The sequence below is a fragment of the Artemia franciscana genome, unplaced genomic scaffold (genome assembly GCF_032884065.1).
Source record: "Artemia franciscana unplaced genomic scaffold, ASM3288406v1 PGA_scaffold_1186, whole genome shotgun sequence".
Taxonomy (NCBI): Eukaryota; Metazoa; Arthropoda; class Branchiopoda; order Anostraca; family Artemiidae; genus Artemia; species Artemia franciscana.
In genome coordinates this window covers 165,802-193,757 of record NW_027062620.1, presented here as the reverse complement: position 1 = coordinate 193,757, position 27,956 = coordinate 165,802, and the positions used below count along the sequence as shown (strand labels likewise).

At 35.8% G+C, this 27,956-nt stretch overlaps 1 protein-coding gene across 1 annotated transcript in view; it reads right to left on the bottom strand.

Annotated features, from left to right (window-relative positions):
* Positions 1 to 2,731: 2,731 nt before the first annotated feature.
* LOC136041271 (NFX1-type zinc finger-containing protein 1-like) overlaps positions 2,732 to 27,956 on the bottom strand; it is a 45,660-nt gene continuing 20,435 nt past the window's right edge. Inside the window, exons 2-7 of the mRNA XM_065725877.1 lie at positions 25,300 to 27,304; positions 13,455 to 13,629; positions 9,081 to 9,306; positions 6,972 to 7,309; positions 4,188 to 4,271; positions 2,732 to 3,093 (exon numbers count right to left, since the gene is read on the bottom strand). Coding sequence (XP_065581949.1) covers positions 2,801 to 3,093; positions 4,188 to 4,271; positions 6,972 to 7,309; positions 9,081 to 9,306; positions 13,455 to 13,629; positions 25,300 to 27,288 — 3,105 coding nt within the window. The 5' untranslated portion in view covers positions 27,289 to 27,304 and the 3' untranslated portion in view covers positions 2,732 to 2,800. The remainder of the gene's footprint in view (positions 3,094 to 4,187; positions 4,272 to 6,971; positions 7,310 to 9,080; positions 9,307 to 13,454; positions 13,630 to 25,299; positions 27,305 to 27,956) is intronic.

Genomic DNA, 27,956 nt, shown 5'->3' with positions numbered 1-27,956 from the left:
ACAGTCTTTAAGATTGCGGAAATTAAAACGGGGAACTCTAGCACCTGACTACAATTTCTTGAGACGTAGACGAAGAGATGCATCTACGAGTCTGTGGTCAGTATTGCCTAGTTCAGCTCCCCTGTACGTTAGGCAGCTGGTGATAGACAATCTCCATCTCTGACTTATGATGGCATAATTTATCATCTTCCTGGTCTTACCGTTGCTGCTGTGCCAAGTATGTTTGTCTATCCTCTTCTCTTCAAAAAATGTGCTTGAGATAGCGAGGATATTTGCTGCATAAAGTTGTAAGAGACGGGTTCCGTTTTCATTGACATGGGCTGGAATTAGTCAACTTATCACACCACGCAATATACCTGCTGTGTCTAAGACAGTGGCGTTTAAGTCATCAAGAAGAGTGATAATAACATGGGGTGACATCCACAATTATAACGCTAACAGCTGAGATTAAAATTCGTCTTTGGTAAATAAGATATTTAAAAAAAAATTCTCTCACAAGCCCATAAAGGGCAGAATTCGGACTTTGGAGTCAACAAATCATATGGTTGCACGAAACCTGGCAAAATGTAAAAAAAAAGAAAAAGAAAATCATTATGAATAATCATTTATGGGTCAATAATACAACTGTGAAAAGTCAATTAAGAAGTTAAAAAGATAAGCGGCCAAACTAAACTTAAATAGTTACAAGTCAGAAAAGGACACTAAAAAAAGGGGGGGGGATAAGCAAATAGCTACAACAAAAGAACGAGATATAAATATATATGGAATTAAAAGGGACACGGAAAAAGTGTCAATAATTTAACTGCATAAAGTCAATAAGAGAGTTAATGAGATCTGGTCAAAATAAAAAGGGAGATGAAACAAAAATAAGTGAATAAACACAAACAAGAGAGCGAAATATAAAATATACATCAATTCATAAAAAGAAGTGTGCGGGTGAGGGCAGCAAATAACTGCCAGACCCTTAGCAGCAACATCAGCCAATATAAAAAGAGAAAAAAAAAGGGAGAAACAATTGGGATATTTTATTCGGTTTTTTTTTGTGAAAAAAGGGACAACATTTTTTCCATATCTGGAAGTAACGCAGTGAAGGGGGGACAAAATAGGGATGGGCTCAGAAACAACTCGAGACGGCCGTAATCTGGATGGGGAGTGACGTTTGAAGAAAGAATCTGCCGTCCGAGGGTTTTTTATTGCATATTTTTACAAAACAGAGGCACAACGAAACCCTATTTCGGCCAAGGGTATCAAAACTTACTTTTTTAAGGAGCAGAGAGCATGGCATTTTGCCTTCTTTGAAAATTATTCCCAAGGCGCTTTTTTGAATTGATTCAATTTTTCCGATTCTCTGCGAGAGATACCAGGGTGACAAACTGGACAAGCATATTTGAGATGCGGGGGGACAAAAGACGCGTAAGTTCTTAAAAATGGGAAGGGGACGCTAAATTTATTTAGGAGCTTAAGAAGGGCAACAAACACATTAGCTCTATGGATGATGTCTATAACATGGATATCCCACTTTAAATTTGAAGTAATGGTGACACCAAGTAGTCTAAATGAGGACAAAGAATTTCCAGGAGGGAGAGGAAAAAAAAAACAGGGCGGGGATTTGAGAAAACAAATCGGCATTATCATGGATTTAGAGGAGCTTACTATTATGCTATTATACACCATTATCATGGACTTAGTTAGAGCGTAACATACTATAATACTACACTTTCCATACTTGTACTGAAGCCGTGGTATCATTCTTCTGTCAGATTTTTTCTGGGATAATATAAAGCCCTTCTTTACGTTCGCAGTCATGACAAGACCCACGCCTTTCCAGCACACTGACGTGTTTCCAGACCAAAGCAAGTAATATTCGCCCCCAGTGGATTCAGAGTTATTGTCAAGAAGATGTCTCAGGAATGCCAGCTATTGACATTTTATTGATTTTCAACTCCCGAGCGAGCAGGACTTTTGACCCAAGGAAGTTTAGCGTCAACACATTCCAAGTGGCAATTCGAAGACCACCTTGGTCAATCAGGTTTAGTTGTTGTTGAAAACTCAGTCCTTGGACAGGCAGGGGGTCGATAATTTGACGAGAGATAAGTATCCAAGGCAATGTCTTCCTGCCCTAAATTCATTTTAGTCACCCAAGAACACAGGCTAAAGGATCAAATAATTAAGAATTTAATAGGAAAAAACACGACTTTACCATTAGTTCCTATTTTATCTAAAAATTTAAGAAAAGAAATAAATAACAAATGATATAAAAATTGTTTTGAAATCCAAACCACCAATAGGACCTTTTCTGAATAGTTGAAAAGACGCAGAACCAAAAAAAAAAAAAAAAATAAATTCAGTGTGGAGCATATAGAATACCTTGTTCTTATGGAACACTTTTTGTGGGTAGAGCGCATACCAATTTAGAAAATAAACAACAACAGGCAATGGAGTATTCTTTAAAACAGTCTTGAGTCTTCTAATGAAGTCTCGAGTCTCTAAGTGAAAAAACAGAACTTTGGGTCACCAGTCGTGGAACATTTGTATGAACTTCCCCACCAAAGAATACTATTCGATCTCCGCAAAAATAAATAATAATTGTATTTTCTCCACTGTTTTATTTGAAATATTATACCCGTTTTCCTATAATTATTTTTTGGATTTTTCATGGTAAGGTGGAAATCAAAAACACAAAAATGGGCTTTTAGCTGCAATTTTTCCGCTTCGCTGTTGTCCTTTGAGCTTCTCCTAAGGGAAAGGGGCTCCCATCCAGAACTTTGCACATATATAAGAACAAAGTAGGTCAAAATGTTTAGAATAGGCTGGTACAAACCTCTGTTTCTGGGACAGAATGAGTTAAAAAGAAGACATTCTGTTTCATTCCCTTAATATCAGGGTAGTCTAACACCGATGGGTGATTTTCTAGGCTGGGATAAATAGATGGCACGATTAAACGAGCGACGTCAGGTCTCATCCGGTGTTGTACCGTAAGGGAAGATTTTGGGGCACCAAGTCGTATCATGCGTTCAAAAAAAGAAACATCTAAATTGTAGTCTTTGGCTAGATGATATACAGCTGTAGTGGGTCGCAACTGTTGATGATCGCCTGAAAAAAGAAGCGGGGATTCGAGTGAAAGAGGAAGCTAACACCAGCTTAGAAAAGAAAAGAAGAAAAACGATGTCAAGTTAATTCCGGAAAACTATGAGCAGTATGTTTATTTCAATTACCATTTATTTTTTGTGATAATATGTTTAGTTACTAAGAATATCAGAAGCACTTATTGTTCCAAGACCTTCTGAAAAAGTAACCGAAAACCTAAAGTGACGCGGAGAGATTGTCAATGTAGAATAGCTTGATCTCTCACCCTCCGTTACACAAATTAAATCTCAATTATTACTTAACATTAAACCTCGCAATATGAGAGCAAAACAACAGTCATAAGCCCTGAATGAGGCAAATGCCTTTTTATAATTTCATATAGTTTTTTTCTTTCGATTTGATTAGTTTATTTTTATTTCAATTAAAATTCACTTTTTTTAAATTTTATTTTATTTAGTTGACTAACATAGAATGATTCAACAGCCAGCCAACACTTTATTCGACTACTTTTATTTTTTTCCTCTGAAAATAGGCTATATTCATGGAGGTATCAAATATACGCTGGGGGGGGGGGGGGGAATAAATGTGGTGACAGATTCCGCTGATATTTATCTTGACACATATTTTTATATTTTTTCCATATATTTCTATTCATTACAAAATTCATAGATGACGTGTGGCGTCATAAATGTGGCTCCTGAACAGACAGCTCATCAATGTTTCTTGAACCTAAGCAAAAAATAACGCCAAAACGTAAACCTTATTAAATTTCGAGACCAGTAAATTGCGAACCCAGTGAAGATTTTTTCCACCTTGTCTTTAAATAATGTGCATTCTTTTTCTCTCTTGCCTAGAAAAGGACACTGGATTGCTAGCGTAAATATCTAACTATTCTTGTGTTTTGGGTTCCATTCAACAAAAGATTTCTATCTGTCCTTCATTTTTTTAAATATATTTAATTGAGAAAAGCAGCCATATACGTGCGTTGTTCTTTTCTGGAATTATATTGATTCTACTTTTATTACTATTATTACTCTTCTTCTGTTGTTTTAGCTGTGATTAACAGCTGGCAAATAATCGTAGCTAGAACAGCAACTTACCAATAAGTATTAACTGCTCGCAAGCAGAGGTCATTGAGACAAGCGTATGTGCTTCGAGGATTTCTGCTGCTTCTTCCATCATCACTGGAAAAGACAAGTAAAAATTGAATAGTCTGTAGAATATATTGAATTAATTTTTAATTTTAAAAATTTTAAACTTTAATTATTTTTTTTTCAAGTTTGTGATGTGGCAAACCCAGCTGGATCAACGCTCAGGCCTCAAAGGCCCAGAAGCACGCATCTTAACCCCCACCCCAATCCAGGACTTAAAAATGCCTTAGCACTACCAGGACTTGAGGACTTGAAAGTGCAGTATGTCATCCACTCGGTTAAAGATGTGTGTAGAGTAGCAACTACATAATAGTTTCCCATGTAACTTGACATAAAATACAGCCTATTAAACTTTACCCTACAACTCGTTTGGGTCCACTCCAATCCAAATAAAACTGTAAAAAAAAAACTGTAAAAATAAACAAAACAAAACAAAAACCCTATAAATTGTCACATATCTACATACCACAAATTCATATTCGTATTTAAGTTTTAAACCTGTTACATTCTACCGCAGCACAATCATTTATCCTAGATTATAGGGCCTCATATAACCTGTAATACGTAATAGTCCAGTAATTTTCATTCTAGATTTTTGCAAATTTTGTTCAACAGTTTTAGAATTCGCATAAAAATTTATTGACTTAACATACCAGATTGATTACCCAAAACCTGGTTTTGTACAATAAAAAAGGTGGTACAGCTGTTGGTACAGCTAAAATTTCTTAAGAAACTATAAGGTTTTTTAAAAAATTCACAGAATTTCTCAAGATACGGCAAATACAATTCAGCTATCAAAAGCTTCAATTTTTATCTATTTGTCTAAGCAAGAAAAGAGGATAGAACCCATTTGAGGTAAAAAAAAAAAAAAAACTTCTGAATATTACAGGAGCAAAATAAGAAAGAAATAAACAGATCGGTGAAAGGCAAGCTTTGTTTTATTTGTCCACGAGTAACGCAGTGGCACTGACCAAAGCTTGGTAATACGGTGTAAGAGTTCAAACTTAGGTGTAAGAGCATACTGTAGGGCAGACGCAAGGATCTTTGACATTTGGCCTTTGCTCTTTGACATTTCAGTGCTCAATGAGAAACAGAGGGTGCTTTAGTTTAGTCATGTTTCTCTAGCCTAGGTTTACAATAGCGACATTACATTTTAACTTATAGCATTAACTTATAACTTATATACAAGTTAAAGTAGCAAATTATATATAGAAGTTATAACTTATATACACTTGTATAACTTATATAGAAGTTATACTAGCTTTTATAGAAGTCACTTGTATAGAATGATCTTTGACGTTGACCTATGGAGTCATACAATGAATAGTAGAACTTACACTTTTAAAAGGTGAACGCTTGTAAAAACGTTCACCTCTTTGTGAACGAAACCTTTTAGTAGACATACAAGAATTAACACCCCCCCCCCCCAAATACCCCAAAGAGAGCGAATCCATTCCGGTTATGTCAATCATGTATCTAGGACTTGTGCTTATTTTTCCCACAAAGTTTTATCCCGATCCCTCCACTCTAAGTGTTTTCCAAGTTTTAGGTTTCCCCCTCCCAGATCCCCCCCCCCCCCAATGTCACCAGATTCGGTCGGGATTCAAAATAAGTGCTCCGAGACACGATATCCTTCTAAATATTAAATTTCATTGAGATCCGATTACCCATTCGTAAGTTAAAAATAACTCATTTTTTCTAATTTTTCAGAATTAACCCCCCCCCCCAACTACCCCAAAGAGAGCGGATCCGTTCCGGTTATGTCAATCATGTATCTATGACTTGAACTTATTTTTCCCACCAAGTTTCATCCCTATCCCTCCACTCTAAGTGTTATCCAAGATTTTAGGTTTTCCCCTCCCATATCCCCCCAATGTCATCAGATCCGGTCGGGATTTAAAATAACAGCTCTGAGACACGATATCCTTCCAAACATATTATTTTATTAAGATCTCATCAACCGTTCGTAAGTAAAAATACTTCAATGTTTCTATTTTTTCCGAATTAATGGGCCCCCCACTCCCCCCCCCCCCCAGATGGTCAAATCGGAAAAACAACGATTTCTAATTTAATTTGGTCCGGTCCATGATACTCCTGACAAATTTCATCGTCTTAGCGTACCTGGAAGTGCCTAAAGTAGCAAAACCGGGACCGACAAACCGACAGAATTTGCGATTGCTATATGTCACTTGGTTAACACCAAGTGCCATAAAAACTACAAAATTGCACTGTGAAGCCTAAAAACCTGTCTTCAAATTTACATACATAGAAGCAGGGTATATATAGAAATTTTGAATCTTTGTTGTAAAAGTATCTCTGGTCTCTGATAGTAATGGAGAAAAATAGAAATTGAGATATGGAACTCCATCCCTTCTAATGTCCCTCTATCTAACGAAGGCAGTTTCTCGGCGGGTCTTTTCGTAGTTTTTGTCCAGTTATTTTTTATCCCTCTTTAGCTTACTATTCCTTTTTTTCTTTTCCTTTTGTTTTACATTTTGCTTTTGTTCTTTTTTGTTTCTTTTTGTTTGTTTTTTATTTTTTGATAGGATTTTTGCCATTTTTCAGTTGATATTTAATAGGTTATTTTATTTTAATGAGTAATTTTTGTGTGTGTTGTTAGTTTTTAGTTTTATAAATTTTTAATTGATCCCTTCTCTGGTATGCTATATTTAGTACAAACAAATGATGATGACAATGATAATGACGAACATAACAAACTATATAATTACTTGCCTATTTTTGGAGATAAGTGTCTTATTAGTTTGTCATATTTTGCACAGCCAGATGTTGTTGCTGCTACAATATCCATCTGTTTGCAATAAGAAGCATCTTCCTCGGTTGCGAAATCATCAACTTCGTCTTTTAATGTCCTATATTCTTCCTCCATAGCTTCTCTTTCATCTGTCAGACGTCTGACCACCCTTTGCTGCCATCTAGCGTAAACTAACCATCTTTGATACATATTAAGTAACCAGGGATTTTTGAACTTCATAACTAGTTCAGTATTTTCCTTTTGTAATGACGGCAGCAATGCCAACAGCTTTAAAATCAGTTCTTCAGTCTTTTCAGCACTAAAAAAAAAAAAAAAAAAAAAAAAAAAAAAAAAAAAAAAAAAAGTAAAAGAGAAAACTTGGTCCATTGAATTAGCCTCAAGTACAAAAGCCTGATACATCATTTTTACCAGGTCACTCATCATTATTCCTGATTAAATTTTACTGAATTCCTGATCAACAATTCGTTGCGTGAGATCCATCTGATAACTGAGTATTTTCTTGCGACCAACAATGGTTTTACAGCTAAAACTTTAGAAAGAAAATGAAAAGCAAGTCGTTGCAGAGGAATTTACAAATACTTCTCTTGGAGGATGGTGCTCCATTCCTTCCAAGTTTGTGTACGCGGACAAAAATGTGACCGCTTATTTCACATAAACAGATTTCAGAAAAATAAGGGAGATATCACCTTCTTTGTGCATCAACATTGCACAATGCAATTATTCATCAACATCAACTATTGTATATTGACCATACAATCTTAATAAGGTTTTGTTGGGTTTTAAACCCCCCCCCCCCCCATGTGGATCTAATGGACCTCTTATGAACAGTCGAGAAATTGGTCCTTAATGTTGTGCTTTTTGAGACTTCATGCACTTCAGCTTCCTTGCAAAATGCACTGATCCCCGCCCCCAACTATCAAAATTCGACTATATAAAACTATACAGCTGATAGCGATATCACACATACATAGGCCATAGTCAATAATTTTTTAAGACTGTATTTATATTTATGACTATATTCAAATTTAGGAGTCAATATGACATAATGCGGTAAAATAGTTTTTAAAGATATTATTCTTTCAATACAGCTTTCGACAGTTCTAAGTCTATTAGCCTTCCATATTATTTAAAGCCTTACTCTAAAATCTGAAGAACCTACAGCCCCAGTCAAAAATCTGAAGCACCTAATCTTCTCAATATTCTATTACACATGAGTCACAGACACACCTTAGTACATCCTTGATATGCTTTAGTATAGCACTTGTATATAAAACTGACCATGAATTACAAGTTCAAACGACAAAACCAAAATCCTTAAACACTTTGATTATGCTGACAATTGAGCCGCCTATTTAAAACCTGATTGGTCCTCCTGAAAACCTGTGTGAAATTTTCAACATTTTCGTTTCGTAGCAAAAATTTCGTTTCGTTTCCTAATTTTCACTTTATAGATATTGGCACTACATGGGCAATTATTTTAGCTCTTGCAAGACAAGATGGCTTAGATAACAACTTATTCGTGGCACGATCCCTTTGTTATTAACAAAAAAAGAGAAAAAAACAAGTTTTTTTGTCAACTGACTGCATGGAGCAACATTAAAACCTAAAACAAACAGAAACTATTCTATACAGGAGCAGGACTACCTATTCCTCGCTCGTAAATTCAGTTAGGTAAATAGTCAGTAAATAGGACTACCTATCGCTCGTAAATTCAATTAGGAAAACTAGTTTTACTGATTTTGTTTATTGTGGCATGAAAACAGCATAAATTTCCCCCCCCTCTCCATAAGAGAGAAATTTTTAGGTGTTGGAAATTTTGTATTATGCAACTAGATCAACAATATCCTAAATAGACATTTTTATCCTTCCTATCACTCTTTTTATACTTTTCTTTTTTCCTAAAATACATGACCACAAATATACAAATGTCAACACTTTCCCAACTAGAATATTGATAGCATTACCAGCCACTTTTCCCCCGTCAAGTATACTCTCTTTTAAAGATTACCAAATTGACAACTGAGATAAGCAGTTGTCAGCAGGAATTGGGATTAAAAGTACTTGTTTACCTTTGAATATTTCTAGTCAATGATTCCTTTTGCCAAAGTGAAATTTCGGTTTGATTGCAATAGTCTTTCCAGTATTCTATATCCACTCGGTTTCTTTCCTGTGACCAAACGACATCGGAATAAGAAAATCCTTTCATATTGTCAATTTTTAAATATTGAGGATCCACAGAGTGAGTTAAATATGCCTGCTTCCCATCTTCAAATACTCTTGACCGCTCCAGTTCCTCTGAAAACATTAAGTTATGCTAAATTTGGGCTGAGCTGAGACAGGAGGTACAATCCAGCCTCACTCACAAGCAACTGCGCTTAGATGAAATAGCTCCCTTTCCTTTAAATGGCCCAAAGGAGCCTCCTTAGAAGAAATGAAAATTGCTGCCCAAAAACACTCTTTACCTTTGTTTCGAACCCCTTCTCTTCCCAAGACACTGTGATTCTTCCCATAATGATTGGATTTCTAGGAGCGTATGCTAATAAATCTTATACATTCATTAAAAAGGATATTACTAAAATTATTCAAAATTACAGAATTTGAATAATTAGTTAAAAGACTTATCTAAGCATTTTCTAAGAAAGACAAATTGGACTATCCTATTCTAAATTAATCCCTTCAATTGACTTCTACCATATGAATAAAATCCTTACTTTCTTTTGATCTTAATATTATCACTTTTAATAGTTAATTCTTACACATTCCTGCTAGCCTATGTTTGTTCAATACCACTATTTAACATGGTGGCTTTGCCGTTTTATTGATCGATTTATTCCACGACGGTCACATGTAGATAAAATTACTTTTATATGTGTCTTCTTGCAACTATAGTAAATGTTGCTGTTGATCCTCTGTTTTAGCTGAGATAATAGAAATAAACTTTATGATCAACAAAACTTGTCTAGAACAATATTTCACAGTCTAAAAGCTTCGTTTCAGGTTATATAATTAAAAAAAAAACTTTCCGAAAAAAAGTTTTTCCAACGAAATAAAGGCCATTTAAACATAAGATCAGCAGATACAAATGCCTGTTAAAATTCAAACTCAAAACGACCAGAAATTAGTATTAAAGAATAAATGAAACCCAAAATTAACAGAAATTAAATAAACCATTATAGCAAAAAATGTACAAAAAGTAATAATATAAATGAATAAATAAGCGAGTAACGCTTAAATTGAATATGCAAATAAATCTGAAAAGAAAAAAAAATTGCTTTTGAAGCATAAATGAAACCCAAAACGAACGTAAATTAAATAAACATTCAATGCAAACAAACATACAATTGATACTAATATAAATGAACAAATAAATCTTAAAACGAGTGAAACTAAAACTGAATATGCAAATCAAGCTTGAAACGGACAAAATCACTACAAACAAGATTTTGGGTATCGCCTCCTTCTCTCACTGTAAAAGTCTAGAACCTACTGCGTCATTGGCGCTTTACTGAAAACTATATGTGTCTTGAACAGTATTGGAAAGTATAAACAGAATCAAACTGAATATTTGATATATAATGATAATAAATGTCGAAATATCCACCAGGTCAAGATTTTATTTCATTATAATTTTATTTTATTTTTAAATGGTGTAAGAACTGGAAAAGAAAATATTTACAATATAGTACGTTTTTTTGAAGTGCCAGTGATGCCGTAGTCTTTAGGTTTTTAATGTTAAGAAAGGGGGCAGTATCGAAATTCTTGTTTCTAGTGAACATATATTCGTCTTGAACAATTTTAGAAAGAACTATTAAATTAAACTGAATAGTTGATGTGTCATGATATTAATTGCAAAAAGTGCATCAGTTCAAAATTTTACTGTAATTTAAATGTTTATTTTCAATATTAAGTACAAAAGAAAATATTTGTACTATATTTATATTGTAATATAAATATAATTCGCTTTCAGTAAAGTACCAACGACGCAGCAGGTTTTTAGACAGTTTAAGCATTACTCGCTTTAAGATTTATTTATTTATTTATATTATTTCCTGTTGCATGTTTTTTTTCTATGACTGTTTATTTAGTTTCTGTTTGTTTTAGGTTTCATTTATTTTTTAATAGTAATTTCTTGGTGTTTTGAGTTTCAATTCTAACAGGTATTTGTATCTGCTGATCTTATGTTTAAATGGCCTTTATTTGTTTGAAAAGCTCCTTTTTCGAAAAGTTTTTGAATTTATTTATTTTCCGTATTTAATTACAATATTTGATTGTAATATTGATTGCTTCTACTAGAACCATATATGCCCCCGGGGCACGTAACTTAGAACGCCTGTCCCCGGGTCCTGAGGGGTTGTATTGACCCCGGAGTTTAATATATGAAGTTTGAACTATTTTTAACAAAATGGTGAGCTCAAAATTTGTATTGGACGGGTTTGGGGGAAAAAAGACATGGAGGGGGGAGGGCTAGTTGCCCTGCGATCTCTTCTGACTCTGAAAAGTGAACTCTAATTTTTAATTTCCAATCAAATGAGCCCTCTAAAGTTTATACGCGCATCCCTTCTATAAGAATCATATTTGCCCCCAGGGCATAACTTAAAACGCCTGCCGACGGGCTCTGAGGGGTTGTGTCGATACCTGTTTTTTTTTTTATCTTACCTTTGAACTATTTTGACAAAATGGCTATCTGAAAATCGTTATCTGATGCATTTGGGGAAAAATAGGCGTTGGGAAACCAGGCTAACTGCACTCCGATCAGTTTTGACCCTTAAAAAGTGAACTAGAATTTTCAATTTCCAATCAAATGAGCCGTCTCTGAAGTTTATATGAGTATCCTTTCCATAAGAACCATATATACCCCCAATGCACATCTTACAATACCCATCCTCGAGCCCTGGTGGTTGTATAGACACTTGAGTTTCGTTATCTGATGTTTGAACTATTATACAAAGAAAAAGTTTATCTCAAAATTGTTATCAGATTGGTTTTGGAAAAAAAAGTTTATGTGGAGGGGGGGGCTAGCAGTCCTTGGCTCTCTTTTAACTCTTAAAAAGAGAACTAGAACTTTCAATTTCCAATCAAATGAGCCCTCTTGGAAGTTTATACGAGCATCCCTTCCATAGGAACCATATGTGCCCCCAGGGCATAATTTAGAACGACTGCCCCCGGGCCCTGGGGGGGTTGTGTCACCACCAGAGGTTTAAAAGGGGTTACGTGGGAGGATATTCTCAAGGAGAAACTTATCATGGGGGAAGAGAATTTCAATGAAGGGGGCACAGGATTTTCTAGTATTATTTGAAAAAACAATGAAAAAATAAGTATGAAAAGTTTTTTCTACTGAAAGTAAGGAGCAGCATTAAAACTTAAAACGAACGAAAATTATTATGCATATGAGGAGTTTAACTCCTCGTTATACCTCACTCTTTACACTAAAGTATTTTTAGTAATTTCAACTATTTATTCTACGGCCTTTGTGATTCAGAGGTCATTCTTAAGGAATTGGGACAAAATCTAAGCTTATAGTGTAGAGAGCGAGGCATCGACGAGTGTTGAGCCCCCTCATATACGCAATAAAAACATACAAGTAAAAAATAAAAACATGCATAAAAATAAAGAATATAGAAGTTTGTTAAGTAAGTTAATTCGTAAGTTACGTTTATTTTTTTTTACCAATTTTACGAACGAAAACGTTCGTAAAAAATTAAAAGTTCTAGCTGTTTTTTTAAGTAGCCAAAAACTTTGAGGGCAACTAGGCCTCCTCCCTCGCTCCTTTTTTCTCAAAATCTTCCGATTAATTGCAATTAATTAATATGCAAATTTTGTTTTAATTATTTATGTGTGGAGAGCTAAGATCAAAACATGCATTAATTCAAAAACGTCCAGAAATAAAATAAAAACAAGTTTTTTTAAATGAAAGTAAGGAGCAACATTAAAATTTAAAACGAACAGAAATTACTCCGTATATGAAAGGGGCTTTTCTTCCTCAACGGCCCGCTCTTTACAATAAAGTTTCTTACTGTTTTAAAAACAGATTTAAGAGAAAGAATCAAACTTTAGCGTAAAGAGCGGGGCGTTGAGGAGGAAAAGCCCCTTTCATATACGGAGTAATTTCTATTCGTTTTAAGTTTTAATGCTGCTCCTTACTTTCATTTAAAAAAACTTGTTTTTTTTATTTAAAATACTAGATTGACCTGACTTCAGAGAACAATTCTCAAAAACAAAATTTATTATCCCAAAAAGGTAAACGAAGTCTGGATATTAGAAAATGAATAAAAAAAGCGATGACAGAACTCTAAATTACTTTCATTTCTTATTTTTCTTCCCTGTTTGGTTCTACGGAGCTACTTCAAAGGATAACTAATAGTTTTTATGTGAGAAGCAGAAATGATATAATATGAGCAAACAAACTACAAAAATTTGACAAATCAATACTTTTAGCAACTTACCAACTTCCTCCTTGTCATACTCTTCTTCTTCTTCATCGCGCTGCGACAATTTTAATTTGGAAGGTTTAAAATCAGAAGCAGGCAAAAAGACTGGCTTTGTAGCAATGGCATTCAAAACCGAAAATAGTAAGTTAAAGCTATGCAGCCCCAACCATGAAGAGATTATTCCGCTTCCCTATAAAAAATGGGGTAAAACACAGGATGTTTTGAGAGCAAAAAAAATAAGCCCAATTTTTGAAAAGACTCTGAATATTAAAACTATTTACTAATGATGATGTAACTAAAGAGTTTTAGTTGCATTTTTTTTTTGGGGGGGAAGGTATATAAATATTTAGTTTCAGAACTTGACTAGGCTCTTGGCCATTTTTTGCACAAAATCCATCCTGAGGGAGGGGGCAGAAGAATTGTCTTAGGAGGTAGTATGACACTAGAAGGTGCAGTTCAAGCTCTGTTTTTTAATGTCTCCGAAAAGAAGACCAGTTTAAAAAAGCACAAGACTTAAGTTACTAAGGCAATATGAGGTGTTGTGGCAACCTTTGACCGACCTCGCCAAAAAAAAATGTCAGAGGAGCAACATTTTGATTTTCTTTCTTCGCCGAAGATTGAATGACTTGGCTGTAAATCCTCAGAACCTTGAAAATGGTGTGTCTTTAGACTAATATTTTCTTTAATAAGAAAAAATAATTAAAAAAGAAGAAAAAAAAGAAATTCTCCTTTAAGACTGTCTGAAACCATACTCTATCCTCAAACAAAGTTTCCTGACTTTTGTCACAATAGCTTTAGTTTTAAAATTTTATATTTATAAAAGATGTTGCTTTATTACTTAGGCTCGAAACAAGAAATCTATTACAACCCGTAACATTGCAGCATCCATGAGCTAAGTTATAGTTTCTGTAGGAAATTAAATAAAAAAAAAAACTGATTTTTTAGCTGAAAGTAAGGAGCGACATTAAAACTTAAAACGAACAGAAATTACTCCGTATATGAAATGGGTTGTCCCCTCCACAATGCCTCGCTCTTTACGTTAAAGTTTTTAATTGTTTTAAAAAGTAGAATTGTGGCAAAGAGTCAAACTTTAGCGTAAAGAGCGAGGCATTGTGGAGGGGACAACCAATTTCATATACGGAGTAATTTCTGTTCGTTTTAAGTTTTAATGTCGCTCCTTACTTTCAGCTAAAAAAATCAGTTTTTTTTTTTATTTAATTTCTGAACGTTTTTGAATTAATACATGTTTGGTTTTGGCTCTCCGCACATAAATTATTAAAATGAAATTTGTATATTAATTCTTTTTTTGGCTAAATAGCTTTCTCTTAGTTTTGATCAGACGATTTTGAGAAATAAGGGGTGGAGAAGGAGGCCTAGTTGCCCTCCAATTTTTCGGTTACTTAAAAAGGCTACTAGAACTTTTAATTTTTAACGAACGTTTTTATTAGTAAAAAATATACGTAACTTAAGAATTAACTTACGTAACAAACTTTCATAACCTTATATTTTTATTATGTATACGAGGGGGTTTGTACCCTCGTTAATACCTCGCTCTTTACACTAAATCTTAACTTTTCTCCCAATTCTTTAAGAATGACCCCTGAATCAGAAAGCCCGTAGAATAAATAGTTTAAATTACTAAAAATACTTTAGCATAAAGAGCAAGGTATTTATCTCCTCCTAAATACCTCACTCTTTATGCTAAAGTATTTTTAGAACCCCTCATATGCGTAATAATCTCTGTTCGTTTTAAGTTGCATTGTTTTCTTATAGTAATGCTAGAGAATCCTGCGCCCTTTTCATTGAATTTTTCATCCCCCATGACAGATTCCTCCAAGGAAAGATCCTCCAATATAGCCCCCTCTCCTCAGCCCCACCCCCGAACAAAATAAAATCCCCCTAAAACGTCTGTACACTTCCCAATAACCATTACTATATGTAAACACTGGTCAAAGTTTGTAACTTGAAGCCCCTCCCCCAGGGATTGTGGGAGAGTAAGTCATCCCCAAAGACATAGTTATTATGGTTTTCGACTATGTTGAACAAAATGGCTATCTCAAAATTTTGATCCGTTGACTTTGGGAAAAAAATGAGCGTGGGAGGGGGCCTAGATGCCCTCCAATTTTTTTGGTCACTTAAAAAGGGCACTAGAACTTTTCATTTCCGTTAGAATGAGCCCTCTTGCGACATTCTAGGACCACTTGGTCGATACGATGACCCCTGGGGAAAAAAAACAAAAAAAAAACAAAAAAACAAATAAACACGCACCCGTGATTTGTCTTCTGGCAAAAAATACAATATTCCACATTTTTGTAGATAGGAGCTTGAAACTTCTACAATAGGGTTCTCTGATACGCTGAATCTGATGGTGTCATTTTCGTTAAGATCCTACGACTTTTAGGGGGTGTTTCCCCCTATTTTCCTAAATAATGCAAATATTCTCAGGCTCGTAACTTTTGATGGCTATGACTAAACTTGATGAAACTTATATATTTGAAATCAGCATTAAAATGCGATTCTTTTGGTGTAGCTATTGATATCAAAATTCAATTTTTTAGAGTTTTGGTTACTATTGAGCCGGGTCGCTCCTTACTAATTACTCCGAATATGAAATGGATTGTCCCCTCCGCAATCCCTCGCTCTTTACGCTAAAGCTTTTAATTGTTTTAAAAAGCAGAATTGTGGCAAAGAGTCAAACTTTAGCGTAAAGAGCGAGGGATTGCGGAGGGGACAATCCATTTCATATACGGAGTAATTTCTGTTCGTTTTAAGTTTTAATGTCGCTCCTTACTTTCAGTTAAAAAAACTAGTTTTTTTTTATGTAATTTCTGAACGTTTTTGAATTAATGTATGTTTGATTTTGACTCTCCACACGGAAACTATTCAAATGAAATTTGCATATTAATTCCTTTTATGGCTAAATGGCTTTCTCTTAGTTTTGATCATACGATTTTGAGAAATATGGGATGGGGAAGGAGGCCTAGTTGCCATGCAATTTTTCGGTTACATAAAAAGGCAACTATTAATTTTAATTTTAACGAATTTTTTATTAGCAAAAAAATATACGTAACTTTAGAATTAACTTACGTCACAAACTTTTATATTCTTCAATTTTTATTATGTATATGAGGGGGTTTTTACCCTCGTTAATACCTCCTTCTTTACACTAGATCGTAAATTTTGTCCCAATTCTTTAAGAATGACCCCTGAATCAGAAAGGCCGTAGAATAAATAGTTGAAATTACTAAAAATACTTTAGCATAAAGAGCAAGGTATTTATCTCCTCCTAAATACCTCGCTCTTTATGCTAAAGTATTTTTAGAACCCCTCATATGCGTAATAATCTCTGTTCGTTTTAAGTTTCAATGCTACTTCTTCCTTTCCTTTGGAAAAATGTTTTCATGTTTATTTTTCATTGTTTTCTTATAGTAATGCTAGAGAATCCTGCGCCCTTTTCATTGAATTTTTCTTCCCCAATGACAGATTCCTCCAAGGAAAGATCCTCCAACATAGCCCCCTCTCCTCAGCCCCACCCCCAAACAAAATAAAATCCCCCTGAAAACGTCTGTACTCTTCCCAATAACCATTACTATATGTAAATACTGGTCAAAGTTTGTAACTTACAGCCCCTCCTCCAGGGATTGTGGGGGAGTAAGTCATCCCCAAAGACATAGTTATTATGGTTTTCGACTATGCTGAACAAAATGGCTATCTCAAAATTTTGATCCGTTGACTTTGGGAAAAAAATGAGCGTGGGAGGGGGCCTAGATGCCCTCCAATTTTTTTGGTCACTTAAAAAGGGCACTAGAACTTTTCATTTCCGTTAGAATGAGCCCTCTTGCGACATTCTAGGACCACTTGGTCGATACGATGACCCCTGGGGAAAAAAAACAAATAAAAAAAAACAAATAAACACGCACCCGTGATTTGTCTTCTGGCAAAAAATACAAAATTCCACATTTTTGTAGATAGGAGCTTGAAACTTCTACAGTATGGTTCTCTGATACGCTGAATCTGATGGTGTCATTCGCTAAGATCCTACGACTTTTAGGGGGTGTTTCCCCATATTTTCCTAAATAAGGCAAATTTTCTCAGGCTCTTAACTTTTGATGGGTAATACTAAACTTGATGAAACTTATATATTTAAAATCAGCATTAAAATGCGATTCTTTTGATGCAGCTATTGATATCAAAATTCAATTTTTTAGAGTTTTGGTTACTATTGAGCCGGGTCGCTCCTTACTACAGTTCGTTACCACGAACTGTTTGACAAATTACTTAGTATGATGATAGCTTTTAGACTTAGAGATGTTGTCAATAAAGCTTTAAGAGAAGAACATTGCAGTTTTAAGAGGGGTAGAGGATCCTTTGACAAAAGTTTCATTCTTAGATTAATAAATGCCAAGTGCATGAGTCATCAAACACCTTTGGTCCACATTGTCACAGATTATGAACAAGGCTTTGATTAAGCAGATAGAAGAGCTTTAGTAAACGCCTTATCCTTGTATGGTATACCAGATAAATAAATTAAAGTGATTAGTGCTATTTACGAGAATAACTTTTCTTTGGCTAGGATATGAGATGAGGTTAGAATGAGGTTAGATGAGGTTAGATGAGGTTCCGCATTAAATCAGGAGTTAAGCAGGGTTGTCTTTAGTCCTCATTTGTATGGATCATTTTGATGGACTTTGGCATCAAATGGAGAAGTATAATCTTCCCGGGCTTATAGTATGCTGATGATTTAAGCTGATGACTAGACGAGAATGGTAGCAAAATAAATGAACTTTTTGAGGTTTAGCGAATTCAGGGAGCAAAAAAAAGTTGGAAAAAGGTTTGATAAGAAGACTAAATCACTAAGACTGGGAATAAGTGAAGGTGAAAAGGTGATGTAAGATAATGAGCAGATTAATCAATAGACAAGCTTCACCTATCTAGGTAGTATTGTCAGAAAAGATGGTGGGTGCAGTAGCGATCTTAAAAATGGAGTAGCCAAGACCCGAGGTGTTTTTTTTTTCACAGTTTAAAAGACTTTGGAAGGATTGGAAAATAAGTCTACAAGCCAAGATTAGAAAATTGGAAGCTACAGTAAAGACAGTGGTGAAGCATGGTTCTCAAGCGAGGGCGTTCCAATAAACGGGGGAGGATTTGCCAGATTTTTTTCAGGGAAATTGCCTATGGAGGGTTTTTGGTACCAGACTGAATGACCGTATCTCAAGCAGTAGGCTGTACGAAAACTATGATTCAATCACAGTTTCTAGGGCATTAATGAGAGAAAGGTTGATATGCATAGGATGCGGATGAAGGATAATAGTTTAACAAAGACCGTCCTGGTCGGCCAACCGTTAAGGGCCAAACAATAGGCAGGTTGTCTCTGAATGGGGTAGGAGCATGTCGTAAGAAAAGATATAAGGAAAATGGGAACTTCTTAAGAGGGTGTAAAGAAGGAGGCTCTGAAAAGATTGAGATGGAGGAGGAGTGCACGAAACTGTGTTAGCCTCAGACGACTTGGAGCTGCGAGTGAGTTGTCAGCAGTAGCAATAGCGAAAGTTTGAAACAGACTAAAGATAAGAGAAGGGAATCAAACGAACGAAAATCATCCTTCTCGAGTTTCATTGGGCCAGGGGATCTATGAATGGAGAACTGATCAGTGAAAAAAAAATGCCTGTCTACAAATAAAAGTCTACCTTAGTGCTTAAAAATAGGCGACAGGCGTTGGCCTTGGCAGATACAAAGGCCCAAATTTTGCCTCTAATAATAATGGATGATTTTTCAGTGAGTGGGGGAGGTTTTGGGCCAAAATTGTGCCTAAAAATCACACAGATTGAAATACATCACGCGTCTTCAATTCAGACCAGTAGCTCTGCCACTATCTTTCCAACTTATATTTGGAAATATGGGGCAAGGGGCTATGGAAGCTGTTTAACAGGAACCTGCTTTTCAAAAGGAAAAGGAACAGCAATATGTCTACCATTCTGCTGAAACTGTGGCATTCCAAGGGGAATCTAAGAGTTAAGAGCCCTGTTTGTATTTTTATCTGATATTGGAGTGGCTATGGGCTAACTTTGCACCTCAAAATATACACTGTGAAAATCACTGCACGTTTCAGATTTAGACAAGATGTAAAATAATCATATTTCTGCTAAAACTTTGGAGCTGGAAGTGGTTGGATCATTGGAGAAGCCACGGACCCTCTTTCGTAAGAGGTGGGAGCATTGGAGGGGTCACAGGCCCACTTGAAAAGATATTTGGCACAATTTACTTCTTAAATCCTATTGAAAATCCTTATTTTGTTCTAGTTCAAAGGTGCAACATGCCGATACTTCTAGAAGAATTTGGCGTTAGAATTGACAGGAGGATTTTCAATGGGTCATTGGCTGACTTCGTACTTCCAAAACTGTAGGTCAAAATCTGTTCGTTATTCTCCTTCAGAAGAAGGATACCAGACTAACCACTCTACAAAAAAAAAATTGGCAGGCAAAGGAAGGTCGATAGTTGGACTGTCCATGGCCCTACATTGTACCCCCGTCATTTAGAATATGGATCCTTGCACGAGACTGCTTCAAACAAGGTGCAACGTACCCGTAACAAGTGCCATAGCCAGAATGGTAGGTCCTTCCCATGGATGTCACCGTAGAAAAACCCATATACCTTTAATGGGGTATGAACTCTTCAAATGTTATTAGCTTACCTGAATGAACGACATTGAGTTACCCTCTGAAGGCCATTGTCATTACTATTTTCAAATATATAAAAGAAAGGAATCCCCGCATTCCCTTTTTATGGCACATGGTATCTACCAAGTGACATATAGCGATCGCAAATTCTGTCGGTCTGTCTGTCCCGGTTTTGCTACTTTAGGCACTTTCAAGTAAGCTAGGACGATGAAATTTTGCACAGGTATCCGGAACCAAACCAGATTAAATTGGAAATTGTTGTTTCCCAGATTCGACAATCTCGGGGAGGCGGGGAGTGGGGAGACGGTTAAATCAGAAAAATTAGAAAAAATGAGGTATTTTTAACTTACGAACGGGTGATCAGATCTAAATGAAATTTTATTTTTAGAAGGATATCGTGTCTCAGAACTATTATTTTAAATCCCGACCGGATCTGGTGACATGGAAAAATAAGCGCAAGTCCTAGATACGTGATTGACATAACCAGAATGGATCCACTCTCTTTGGGGTAGTTGGGAGGGGAAGGATAAATTCTGAATTAACCCTCATTCTCAGAAAGAATGAGGTATTTTTAACTTACGAACAAGTGAACGGATGTCAATGAAATTGAATATTTAGAATGATATCGTGTTTTCGAGCTCTTATTTTAAGTCTCGACCAGATCCGGTGACATTGGGGGGAGTTTGGGAGGGGGGCTAAAATCTTGGAAAACGCTTAGAGTGGAGGGATCGGGATGAAACTTGGTGGGAAAATAAGCAGAAGTCCTAGATACGTGATTGACAAAATCGGAACGGATCTAATTTAGTTGGGGGGAGGGTTAATTCTGAAAAAATAGAAAAAATGATGTATTTTTAACTTACAAAGGAGTGATCAGATCTTAATGAAACTTCATATTTAGAAGAAGCTCGTAACTCAGATCTCTTATTTTAAATCCCTACCGGATCCAGCGTCATTGGGGGGAGGGGGAAGTTGAGAGGAAATGGAAATCTTGGAAAATACTTAAAGCGGAAAGATCAGGATGAAACTGGGTGGGAAGAATAAAACCAAGTCCAATATACGTGACTGGCACAACCTGGCCGGATCCGCTCTCTTTGGTGGAGCTGGGGGGGGGGGGGGTAATTAGGAAAAATTAGAAAAAATACGGTATTTGCAACTTACGAACGAGTGATCAGATCTTAATGATATTTGATTTTTAGAAGAATATCGTGTCTCAGAGCTCTTATTTTAAATCCCGACCGGATCTGGTGACATTGGGGGAGTTGAGGGGGGACCTAAAATCTCGGAAAACGCTTAGAGTGGAGGGATACAGATGAAACTTGGCGGGAAAATAAGCACAAGTCCTAGATACGTGATTGACATAACCAGAATGGATCCACTCTCTATGGGGTAGTTGGGGGGAGGGTAAATTCTAAATTAACCCTAATTCTCAGAAAAAATGAGGTTTTTTTAACTTACGAACGGGTGAACGGATCTCAATGAGATTGGATATTTAGAAGCATGTCGTGTTTCCGAGCTCTTATTTTAAGTCCCGACCAGATCCGGTGACATTGGGGGGAGTTTGGGTTGGACCTAAAATCTTGGAAAACGCTTAGAGTGGAGGGATCGGGATGAAACTTGGTGGAAAATAAGCAGAAGTCCTAGATATGTGATTGACATAATCGGAACGGATCCACTTTAGTTGGGGGGAAGGTTAATTCTGAAAAATTAGAAAAAATGACGTATTTTCAAACAGTTCGTGGTAACGAACTGTAGTAAGGAGCGACCCGGCTCAATAGTAACCAAAACTCTAAAAGATTGAATTTTGATATCAATAGCTACATCAAAAGAATTGCATTTTAATGCTGATTTTAAATATATAAGTTTCATCAAGTTTAGTCTTACCCATCAAAAGTTACGAGTCTGAGAAAATTTGCCTTATTTAGGAAAATAGGGGGATGACACCATTAGATTCAGCGTATCAGAGAACCTTACTGTAGAAGTTTCAAGCTCTTATCTACAAGAATGTGGAATTTTGTATTTTTTGCCAGAAGACAAATCACGGGTGCGTTTTTTTTTTTTTTTTTTTTTTTTTTTTTTTTTTTTTTTTTTTTTTTTTTTTTTTTCAGGGGTCATCGTATCGACCAAGTGGTCCTAGAATGTCGCAAGAGGGCTCATTCTAACTGAAATTAAAAGTTCTAGTGCCCTTTTTAGGTGACCAAAAAAATTGGAGGGCATCTAGGCCCCCTCCCACGGTCATGTTTTTCCCAAAGTCAACGGATCAAAATTTTGAGATAGCCATTTTGTTCAACATAGTCGAAAACCATAATAACTATGTCTTTGGGGATGACTTAATCCCCCACAATCCCTGGGGGAGGGGCTGCAAGTTACAAACTTTGACCAGTGTTTACATATAGTAATGGTTATTGGGAAGTGTACAGACGTTTTCAGGGGGATTTTATTTTGTTTGGGGGTGGGGCTGAGGCTATGTTGGAGGATCTTTCCTTAGAGGAATCTGTCATGGGGGAAGAAAAATTCAATGAAAAGGGCGCAGGATTCTCTAGCATTACTATAAGAAAACAATGAAAAATAAACATGAAAACGTTTTTTCAAATGAAAGGAAGAAGTAGCATTGAAACTTAAAACGAACAGAGATTATTACACATATGAGGGGTTCTAAAAATACTTTAGCATAAAGAGCGAGGTATTTAGGAGGAGATAAATACCTTGCTCTTTATGCTAAAGTATTTTTAGTAATTTCAACTATTTATTCTACGGTCTTTCTGATTCAGGTGTCATTCTTAAAGAATTGGGACAAAACTTACGATTTAGTGTAAAGAAGGAGGTATTAACGAGGGTACAAACCCCCTCATATACATAATAAAAATTAAAGAATATAAAAGTTTGTTACGTAAGTTAATTCTAAAGTTACGTATATTTTTTGCTAATAAAAAAATTCGTTAAAATTAAAATTAATAGTTGCCTTTTTATGTAACCGAAAAATTGCATGGCAACTAGGCCTCCTTTCCCATCCCATATTTCTCAAAATTGTATGATCAAAACTAAGTGAAAGCCATTTAGCCAAAAAAGGAATTAATATGCAAATTTCATTTGAATAGTTTACGTGTGGAGAGTCAAAATCAAACATGCATTAATTCAAAAACGTCAGAAATTACATAAAAAAAACTAGTTTTTTTAACTGAAAGTAAGGAGCGACATTAAAACTTAAAACGAACAGAAATTACTCCGTATATGAAATGGATTGTCCCCTCCGCAATCCCTCGCTCTTTACGCTAAAGTTTGACTCTTTGCCACAATTCTGCTTTTTAAAACAATTGAAAGCTTTAGCGTAAAGAGCGAGGGATTGCGGAGGGGACAACCCATTTCATATACGGAGTAATTTCTGTTCGTTTTAAGTTTTAATGTCGCTCCTTACTTTCAGTTAAAAAAACTAGTTTTTTTTTATGTAATTCACTTACAAAGGAGTGATCAGATCTTAATGAAACTTCATATTTAGAAGAAGCTCGTAACTCAGATCTCTTATTTTAAATCCCTACCGGGTCCAGCGTCATTGGGGGGGGGGGGGGGAGAGTTGAGAGGAAATGGAAATCTTGGAAAATACTTAAAGCGGAAAGATCAGGATGGAACTGGGTGGGAAGAATAAAAACAAGTCCAAGATACGTGACTGACACAACCTGGCCGGATCCGCTCTGTTTAGTGGAGGTGTGGGGGGGGGGAGAATAATTAGGAAAAATTAGAAAGAATGAGGTATTTGTAACTTACGAACAAGTGATCAGATCTGAATGAAATTTGATATTTAGAAAGGTCTTGTGCTTTAGAGCTCTTATCTGAAATTTCGACCAGATTCTGTGACATTGGGGGAGTTGAAGGGGGAAACCTGAATTCTTGGAAAACGTGAAAATTGGGGTATCTTTATCTTACGAATAGGTGATCGGATCTTAATGAAACTTGACATATAGAAGAATCTTATGTCTCAGATGCTCCATTTTCGACTCGAATTGGATCCAGGGGTATAGGGGGTTAGAGGAGGGAAACAGAAATCTTGGAAAACGCTTAGAGTGGAGAGATCGGGATGAAACATGATGGGAAGAATAAGCACAAGTTCTAGATACGTGATTGACATAACTGGAACGGATCCGTTCTCTTTGGAGGAGCTGGGGGGTATTAGTTTGGAAAAATTAGAAAATCTAAGGTATTTTTAACTTGAGAACGGGTGATCGGATCTTAATGAAAATTGATATTTAGAAGGAATTTATGTCTCAGAGCTATTATTTCAAATCCCGACCAGATCTGTTGACATTGGGGGGAGTTAGAGGGGGAAATCGGGAATCTTGGAAACACTTAGAGTGGAGGAATCGGGATGAAGCTTGGTGGGTAGAATAAGCAAATGTCGTAGATACGTGATTGACGCAACCGTACTAGATTCGCTCTCTTTAGAGGAGTTAGGGGCTGGGGTTCAGTGCTTTGGCGAGTTTGGTACTTCTGGACGTGCTAGGACGATGAAAATTAATCCCACCGGGATTAAGCCTCTGATTTTCCTTTTAAAGCAATCCATTGATTGTAAGAATTTTGCTAGAGCTCATACCATATGAGCTCTTGGCTCTTCCGGCTTAGTCACAAGTGCCATATGAGCTCTTAGCTCTTGTTTATATTTTAAGACTGGACGAACTTCTAAAGAACAAGCTGTCAGATATTTTTGAAGGGCGAAAATTAAATTAATTTATATATAATTTTGAATCCAGACCATCAAAGGAAAGCAAAAGGCAATATAAAAACTTAAAAAACCAACCGATATTATCAACAACGTTTCTAACGACATAATCTTTTAGCCGAGCCCCTCCTTACTTGCAGTTTGTTACCACGAACTGTTTAACATGATGAAAAATAAACACGTATCCATGATCCTCGAAAAAATATATATTTGTTTCCGATTCTCGAAAAAAAAGTAACAGAATCTGATAAAACAGATCGTGGTAACAAACTGGAAGATTGACTCACGCCAATATTGATTGGACGATGCAATAGATCCACTGGAAAAGAATTATCCAGTAAAAAAAAAAAACTTTGATTGAACAATCAAAATTATGGGAGTATCAGATTTAGGAGAACAAAAGTAACCTTCAAAAATTATGAGAAACAGGTTTATATGTGCAAATAAATTAGTTTGAAAAAGAAAACAAGTATTTTACCTTAGACCTCAATAGGAGATTCTGAAGAAAGTCTTCATCCAAACTGCTATTGTCATTGCCCAAGTTCCGCCACAAAAATTGTTCATGAATTACAACCTTTCGCTGAATCAAGTGAATAACAGCGTCTTTTTCGGTGAGTCGATAAGTAATATCCCTAAGTTCATATCGTTTAGCAGAATGGTTATTACTACGAAATACATCTCCTCGATATTTCTTCCGCCATTCAAAAAGAGAGCATCGGTTGACTTCTTCAGACTTTGATCTTCCTCCAATACGAACTACAAGTCCCGTGAATTTTAAAGCACCCTCGACAAACTGATCTAAGGCATGGTTTGTATAGCACACAATCAATATTGGACCTGTGGTATTTAGAAAAATATTTCTGCTTTCCCATACTTCTCTATTTACTAGCAGAACTTCTAAAGCTTTAAGCCCAATAAAGGTTTTTCCAGTGCCGGGAGGCCCGTGAATAATGGCAAGTTTTTGGGTCAATGCTGCTTTCAATGCTTGAAACTGGCTTAGATCCAAACCCAAATTTTCTGGAATCAATACCTGATCTAACTTCAAAACGTCAACATCTTTTAATAATGCTGCTGATATGCTATCTCGAGTTGAAAACATACTTAAGTCATAATAAGTATAAGATATTTCTTTCAAGGTACGCAGATACAGAGGGAGTTCTTCTTCAACTTCTTTTCCCAGTACCAGCTCCTTCATTGGTAAGTTATCATCTCTGATCTGCTGCAATACTCGAAGGACATTACGATATACTTCAAAATACACGGAAGACTCGGCCAATATAAAGGAGCCTGTCATGTGACTCTTAAAATTTGTCACATTTTCCAGTCTAATATCAATAGCTCCTTCTTTAGTTAAGAGCTCAGGATCACGTTTTGCTACAGTGGCTAAAAGAAAAGTTTTAAAATCATCTTTACTCAGACAAAGTAAAGATCCATGCAAGAGCCTTTTAGAATTTTCCCAGGCAATTTTTTTGAACCGATCATTTGCAAAACAAATAGTATGTGTACCTTGCAACACATTATAAGCAATGAACTTCACACCAAAATACAACCGCATATCATCAATTTTGCTTCGAAGAACTTTTTTTTGACTTTTGAGGTCGATGTACTTTTGTATACCTGCTCTCAGTGGAAAAATAAAATCTTCTCTGAGCAATCTAAACTGAATATCAAGATAATCGTCCACACTTTTATATGGTGCGTCAACAATTGCTGGTCGGATGAACTGTAAATCTGTCGCCATAAGATCTTCCGTGGTCGGGATTACACTATATTCCCTGAAGTCATCAGGTGGCTGCATAGACGATAATTCTCCAATCTTTGCGAGCCTGCGGAGTTTGTTTTTACCTTCCACCTCATTCAAACCAATAAGACGGCTTCTTGCTTCTTTAAATCGCACATTCAATTGTCGTATGTCATCGTAAATGGTACTTGGAATATTGTAACCATTAATCTGTAAAATCATTTTTAACTGAATGACTGTTTCAAAAAAGCACTCAGGAACTGACTCGCACGCTGAACTAGGGGCTTTATTTAAGAAAAAATTAGAAAAATTTACAAGATCTTGGTGAAGTTCAAGAAGACTAGAATTTTCCAGTTTTTTGGCAACAGCAGCCTGTGTTAAAGTGCCCGTGAATGATTTGAAAAAGCTAGAACGCTTTACAATCATTAAGAGATGAAAAAATAAATTTGGAAGTAAATCTGGTGCTTTGGACTCTGATATCCTTACAAACATTTTTAAGATTAGGCTGAAACAATCTATATCTGCCACTTCTTGCAGGATTTTCTCCAAATTTATCTTTTTGCTTGTTAAAGACTGCAAGATTATCGATGGGTCTTCATCTTTCAACGTTTTTAAGCCTTCGAGCTCAAATCTTCTGCCTTGATAATGATTTCTGGCAGACCGCATCCCACGTCCTCTCCCTCTGTAGGGGGAACTTGAGTCTTTGCTCAGCGTCCCACGCTTCATTTGGAAAGCAATAATCCTAAAAAAAAATAATATAATATCAAATTAATATATTAACTAAGCAAGTAAGTCTTCATAATTCAAAAAAAAATTATGAAATGACAAAAGAAACAGATAACAAGTATTGTAACTAACGTTATCAAGTTCATACGTTTTACTAGCAATACATGTGCATATACTAGCAAAAGAACAATTTTCCGGTCCTTATCATTCACCTACGCTTGCTCTAGCCATCAACTTTTGCACACCTTAGCGAATCGGAAACTAAGAAGAATTTATTATATAAAAGAGATTCAAAGATTTAAAAAAAATTACAGCGAATTTAGATTCCGTACAACGTAAACAATTACAAAAAAAAAATTATCAACTAAGACCAGACATATTAAATAACAAGTAGAACTAGAACGTTACTAGATCGGATCAACTCGAAGAATTCAGTTTCTAAAAATTTTACTGTTATTCTTTTAGGTATTTAAGTTTGTTTCACATACACTTTCACAAGCAAAACTAACATCACGAGATAAATTCAGTGAATTTTGTGATTATTTGACATTATTTCACTTACATTGCGTTATTTTACATTGTATTACATTTCTCCCCTTCTAGATATGGGGAACGATTTGAAAATCTCCTAGGGTGTCTGAACAGGGCAGTAGACCCAGAATTTTGAT